General features: G+C 45.5%; 1 protein-coding gene across 1 annotated transcript in view; it reads left to right on the forward strand.

Annotated features, from left to right (window-relative positions):
- Positions 1–1,777: 1,777 nt before the first annotated feature.
- The window catches only part of TCP11L1 (t-complex 11, testis-specific-like 1), a 10,586-nt gene continuing 5,866 nt past the window's right edge, over positions 1,778–6,497 (forward strand). Inside the window, 2 exon segments of the mRNA XM_010158782.1 lie at positions 1,778–1,939; positions 4,658–4,790. Coding sequence (XP_010157084.1) covers positions 1,786–1,939; positions 4,658–4,790 — 287 coding nt within the window. The 5' untranslated portion in view covers positions 1,778–1,785.

The following is a 6,497-nucleotide window of genomic DNA, read 5'->3' on the forward strand; positions in this document are numbered from 1 at the left end:
CCCTAGAGACTGGAGGTCCACTTCTCCTGGAGCACCCCACGGGTTTCCCACCAGTGGTTTCCCGCTGGTCTCACACTTGGGTGCTGGTTTGGGTTACACCTAGCTGGAGGCGCTCTCTGCCTCAGTTAGGAGGGTGGCAGTGACTGCAGCTCTGTGCAGGCTGCTGCTTTCTTGTCCCAGCTGGGGTTGTCTGTGTGCCTCAACGGGGAGATGATCAAGTTTTTGGGGAGGGACATCAATGACTGTTCCAGTTAGAGGTGGGGGCTAATATATGGGTCTGTCAATACCTGTACTGATGTCTGAGTGTTCCTGTGTAACTTATCCCATGCTTTTTATGCTTTGTTTTCTAAACTAGAAATCACACGGGGCTGTGGACCGGTGTTGTGTGTTGCTGTCTCTCTCTTGCGTCTAGCAAAATGATGATCCTGAGTCACTGCTGGAGAGCAAAACCATTTCTTACATCCACTGAGCTTTCCAGCCGTCCCGTACCATTGCATTGGCGCAACTGATTTAAGCAGTGATGGAGTAGGGTTACTTACTGCAGCTGTTGCACGAAAGTAAAAAAAATCCCAGTGCTGTGCTTTGTATTTCTATACTGTTGCTTGCTTTTGTTGCATCCTCTTCGGTGTAGTCTTGGACGCTGCCAGTATTTTTTCCTAGTAGCTGTGAGATGCCTCCGGAGGCTGCGTCTCTTGCTGACAGCTTCTTTCTTTCAAATTTTGCAAGTGGGGATGGTGGGATATGAGGTGAAAGAGGAAGTTGTTGTTCTTCCAGGAACTTTCTTCTGTTTTTTGAAAGGCAGGCTCCTGACTTCCCACTTCACGGGACATCCAGGTTATTTGACTGAGTCGAGACATCATATGCTCTCTAATAGATTTCTGTAAAACTCAAGTCCAAGAGTAGCTTCCTGTATGACAGAGAGTTTTCAGTGGTTACATGTGGAAATGACATTCTTCAGAGGGAAATCTGAGTATGAAATAAGTGAAGACCATTAATGTTGAGACATGCTTTCTAATGGTCACTTTTCTCAGTGTAACTGAGTGTATCGGTGACATAATATAAATATTATTTAATATCTAATTTTAATTAACTTGTATTTTAAATACTATAACTATGTTCTCTACTTCCTTAATTTTTAAAAATAATCCTGGTATTTTATGCATAAATCATGACTTTTGCATGGAATGAAAATACGGGAGTAGAATTTTGTATTCATTTTATCTCTAGTCCTTTTCCTGCTTCTTAATGCATTTGGATGGTTCAGAGTGAAAACTTTTAAGTTCTGAGCAGCGGTTAAGTTCTGATCATTGTTCAGGCGTTTGTTATGTTCAGAAAGCTTTGTCGTTACATAGTGGGGAAATGTCTCATCTGGCATAATCATTTTCTGAAACATATTTGTAGTAGTATTCTGAGATGGTTTTCCCTGCTTTCTCCTAGGCAGTGCTAAGAAAGAAAATTCAATCTATTTTTCTCTCTCATATGTGTGCTCTGTGGTGAGGAAACAGATTCAGATTTTTGAGAATTTGCTCAGAATGCAGAGTAAACCATTAAGTAAACGGTAGCTGTGTTGAAAGCATCCAGTTCTGTGTAAGGTGGGAAGTGATCCACTGCGTCCAGGCCCCTTACCGTTATGGGAATTACATCATGTCATTCCTCATATGATTCCTTTTATTCTTTTTTCTTAATCAGGAGAATCCCTAGTGATTTTTTCCCACCCAGTCATGTCAGAAAGTGCTTATTCATTACCTTTTTTTTTTTTCTTCTTCTGAAAAGAACCAACTGAAAATGTCTCAGAATCCTGACAAGCCACATTCAAGTGAAGGAAAGCTGAGTGGTTTGGAGGATGGTCAAGAGGAGAGCTTGGACAACCCGGATCAGTCTATCAGAAAAAGAATACGGCAGAGTGCTCCAGGGTCACACACAGATGACACACCAAAGTGTAAGCAAAACTGCTGTATATATATATTAAAAAAAGAGTAAATTTTATAATGTTTTGGTGGAGCCAATGATGATGTTTTGTAGCATTTGGTGCAGGTTTGACTGTTTTGCAATTAAATATCGTGTGACCTGATCGTTTGCTTTGAAGTGTTTGTAACACCTGTCTCCCCCTCTTGTTTTAGTACTTCATTGTTCACAAGCACCATGTTGCTCTGAGCCACGTATCTCTTGGAACCCTTGGCATGCCCGCGCTCACGGGAAGGATAAGCACTGCTCCAGCATCTTCTAGCCGAGCTGTTGCTGCTCTTCGCATTCTCAGCCGAACCTTCTGCACTGTTGCAGCCTTGGTTTCTGCTGCAGGGCAAGGAAGGCTGTTAGCAACAAAGTGATGTCCTGTCGCCCCCCTCCCAAGACAGATGGAAAATTGTGTATTTTGTCCTAATGCTACTGCTAGTGTCAGGCAGGATTGCGTATTTTGAGTTTATTGCCAAGGCATATTTTTCTTTGTCATTCTGCTTCTAACGTGAGATGCTGGATGCAATATGGGTAGCGATTATTTCTGGCAGATCTATAGATAAAACCAAGGGGAAGCTTTCTGGTTCCAGGGATTCATTTCAAAGAGGCAGAATTGCTCAGATAGCTTGCTCCAGATTTCTCTAGAGAGTGCCTCAGCACGTAACCTTTTATTTGCTGCATCCTTTTTACTGTTTCGTAGTGTTCGTTATTACCTGAGGTTTAGTGTCATGTCACACAGAGGAGATGTTCTGAGGGAGTTTATGTTCTTACGTCACGCTGGGTGCCTGTGTATGGAGAGAGGCTGCGAGCACGTGACAGTGAACGGCATCACGGGGTCTTGCACCGCGTTGTATCACAAAGAAGTCATTGGTCTCACCACCTCCCCCCCTTCTTGTAAGGGAGCAGATGTAACGTGAGAATGAAGTGTTGTGATTTAAGAGCATTCTTTGGTAAATGAAAGAGCCTTAGCTTTTAGTGCATCCACTGCTAGGGTGAAGTCATTTGGCAGTCGGACAAGAGCACTCTCATTCAGCTGTGAACTGGGTTGTCCAGATAGTTCTTCTCAGAATATCAGTCCTTGCTGTGTTCCCAGGGTCACTGCAAGATTAAGCTCCAAACAGAAGGAAATAAGGGTTCAAGAGCATGAAAAGAGCAAGATGATAATGGAAAATGAGCACTTTGGAACCATACTGTTTATACTTGAATATTTGAATGGCAGGCAAGTGATGGGCAGTTACTTTAAAGGGCCTTTCTCTGTTACTAGTTTAAGTCCAATCAAACTGGATTATCAAATGAGGCAGACACAAGAGTTTGCCTAAAACAGATCTCGTTGAACCCAGCCTATGAAGATCCCTGGTTGGTTGCTTTCATTTTGAGCATTAGTATGGCGCTCCTGTGCCCAGACAGGAGTGAATGAACGACAGAGAGGAATCGAGCTATTAGGGCCATTTTGTTGTGGCTCCTTCTCCCACTTCTGCTCCAGCAGATGTTTTCTGGAGGAGCCCAGATGGCCCTTGCCATTCTTGTCTGCCTCACCTGAGGATGCTGATGCCTTTCCCCTTTTTCTCAAATACTTGGACCAGGGAAGAGCTGCGGTTTCTCCTAACTTTAGGCAAGGCATTCCAAGGCACCCACACGTGCTGCTTGCACTGATGGTGGCACAGCTAGGGGGAATCTTTACCACAAAGAATCAGTGGCAACAGGTTTCAGTTGGCTTCAGTGGGGATGGGTTTCCCCCCCTCCACCCTTGGCACCTTCTCTGCCTTTCTGTTGACGTGGTTTTAGGGCTGTGAAGCTTCTTGCAGTACTGTGATGCCAGTATTGTCCCAGGAGGATGGTATATAGCCCAGAACAGTTAGGAACTGTAATCTTCACTGCATCCAGGAAGCAAATTAAGTTTTCTGAAACTGTCCCTGTCCCTCTTCTACCTTCTAGATTCTGCAGTCAGCCACTACCTTTGTCTCCTGCCTAACCAAAACTGGCCTCTTTTCTCAGGTTTGGCGCTTCCTCCTCCTTGCTTGTATGCCCTGGGGCCCAATTTGAAGCTGCTTCTTCATCCTTGTCAGTCCCAAATGTCTGCCAGAGGAAGAAGTCTTAGGCTTTGGTGCTGCGACTAGGTCTTGACGTTCTTTGTCATTTGGATGATGGCCTCTGGGGAAAAAGAGTTTGGAGAAGTGCCAGTTGCACTAGAAGTAGGGAGAACAGTGAGCTACTAGTACGTTATTGCTTAATGTTAACAGTGGTTTGTTTGCTGACAGCTTTGGAGATGAAGTCACTTCTTTGAAAAATATAAAATTGAAGTGGCAGCGTCTGCACAACGATTTGGGGAATAGTGCAGTGAAAATACTAGCATTTTTGATGATTTCCCCCTACAGTAGAGAGACAGATGATATTAAGCAATCCTGAAGAAGCGGGGATTTGGGTATGAGGTTTGGGTTTGTTTTTTAAAAGAGCTTGATGGAACTTGGAAGCACTTGACATACTGAGCCCAGAACATCAACTTGGGTTCACTCCTTTGTTTTCTGTAATACTGCAAACCTGTGTCACCTGCCAGCTGGGAAGAGAAGGGAAGAAGAATCTGCAGACAATACTGTCTTTTGGTGCTTTGTACTGTCAAGAAGGTGGAAAAGGTCCAAAAGTATTAGCAGACATTTTCCCACAGGCTTTTATAGGTAACTGTCTGACAGTTTAATTTATGTTGCAGCTAGTCCTCCTCGGCCTGTGTCGGTAGAAGAGCTCATGGAAACAGCTAAGGGAGTGACCAATATGGCATTGGCACACGAAATCGTTGTTAATGGAGACTTCCAGATAAAACCAGCCGAGTTACCAGAACACAGGTAAGACTGTTACCAAACAGATACCTAAATGAAATGTGCGTTTGTAGAACTGCAGAACAGTTCTGGTGGATCGGGCAAAGGCTCTGGCTGGGGTATTGTCTGGCAGTGCCTGCCATGAGATGGGAAGGAGCGTAAGAAGAATGTAAGTATGCAGTTCTGCTTCCTCAGAAGTGTGTGTACGGGAAGGTGGAACCTCTTGGTGTAATTGTTTGGGCACAAGTGATGCGAATCCCAGTGTTGTGTGGTTTCTGTTGGTATCCCCTTGGCCCGGGAGTCTGAGACTGCAGTACCCAAGTCTAGCAGCAGATCCAGATAGTGCTCTTAGTGCCTTTCAAGCTTTCACTGCTTGTGGGAGTAAGATGAAACTCTTTAGCTTTTTCTGAGCCCAAGGTCTGCTTCTTTGGGGATTTTTCCAGGCAAGAGGTGCTTATGTGCTTCATCTGCTCTTCCCTTTCAGAGCTCTGGCTGATAGTGTGTTCCCTGGGTTCATTTGTGAAAGCTGAGTGCATATTTCATGGAAGAAACTCGGTGCACATTGGAAGCAGTGTTGTCTATAGGTTTGAGAGGGAGATCCTAGAGCACATTCCCTTCACGGGTGCTGCAGGAAAGTATGCGACGGATGGCTTGTAGAGGGCTGGCATTGGTGGTCCTCTACAGAGAGTGCTCAGAATGAGACGAAAGGTCTGATGCCCATCTCCACCAAAACAAGGTGATGATGTTCCCATTAGCATCAGTAATGAGCAGATGTCGCTTGGAACTACAGTTGCCCCTGACTGAAAAGGCAGTAATGGAAACAGCCCCTTCTCACCTTGGCTGTTCCTGTCTTTCCAGCTCTGGCACCAGCATATTATGCCCGTGGTGTTTTATTACTGACTGTGGACAGCTAAACAACAGTAACCAAAGAAAGTGTGCTTGTGCTGACCGACCCTCGCGGTCCCAGCAGGCATTGCCAAGGGTTGAAGGGAGAGGACGAGAGTCTTTGCTATACTTCGTTCCCTTCTCCCAGCCTCTGAGTTGGTAGAAGACAGAATTGTGGCCCCCCTAAATGCTGAGGACAAACAACATTTGCTAGCACATGACAGTAGACATCTCTGCTGTCCATCCAGACTTGTATCTCAGAGCTCAAGCAATGATTTGACCTCTCTTCTCAGCGCCATCTGTCAGTGTCTGCCTGGTCTGACAGACCCAGGCAGCGTGGTCCAGTCCTCCTTTGTTGCCTTACTTGCAGGTCACGCGCAATTCATCCGTGGTCCCGTGCACTGGTAGCCTGCACCACAGGCTACCGTCTGTAGCCTGCACACACGCTGCCCCTGGGGCAAGCATTTGGAAAGCACCCCTGAGACGTGCAGAGCTCCTTCTCCCCGTTCTACGTTATCTTCTCTGTCCCAGTATCTTCTGGGGGACCTTCCATCAGGTGCTTTCTGCTCGGCAGTTGATGGCTGAGAGTAAAAGCTCCTTCTGAAGTCCCACAGTTGAGATGGTGCTGTTCTGTTAAGTGTCCGTTTCCGCTCCTTTGCACGGACTTCTCGTGTGAAAACATGCTGTGATAGTGGGTAACTTTTCTGGTATGCCTCAGTGCCACAAAATTGATCCCAGCAGTTTTCAGAGAAGAAGGATTTTAGCATGTTTCCTTTTTTCCATCCTTTCTTCTTTCCCCACTCCCTTTAAAAGAGGGAAGAAAAAAAAAAAGGGATAAGGAGGGAAAGA

Source organism: Eurypyga helias, unplaced genomic scaffold (genome assembly GCF_000690775.1).
Source record: "Eurypyga helias isolate BGI_N326 unplaced genomic scaffold, ASM69077v1 scaffold33780, whole genome shotgun sequence".
Classification (NCBI taxonomy): Eukaryota; Metazoa; Chordata; class Aves; order Eurypygiformes; family Eurypygidae; genus Eurypyga; species Eurypyga helias.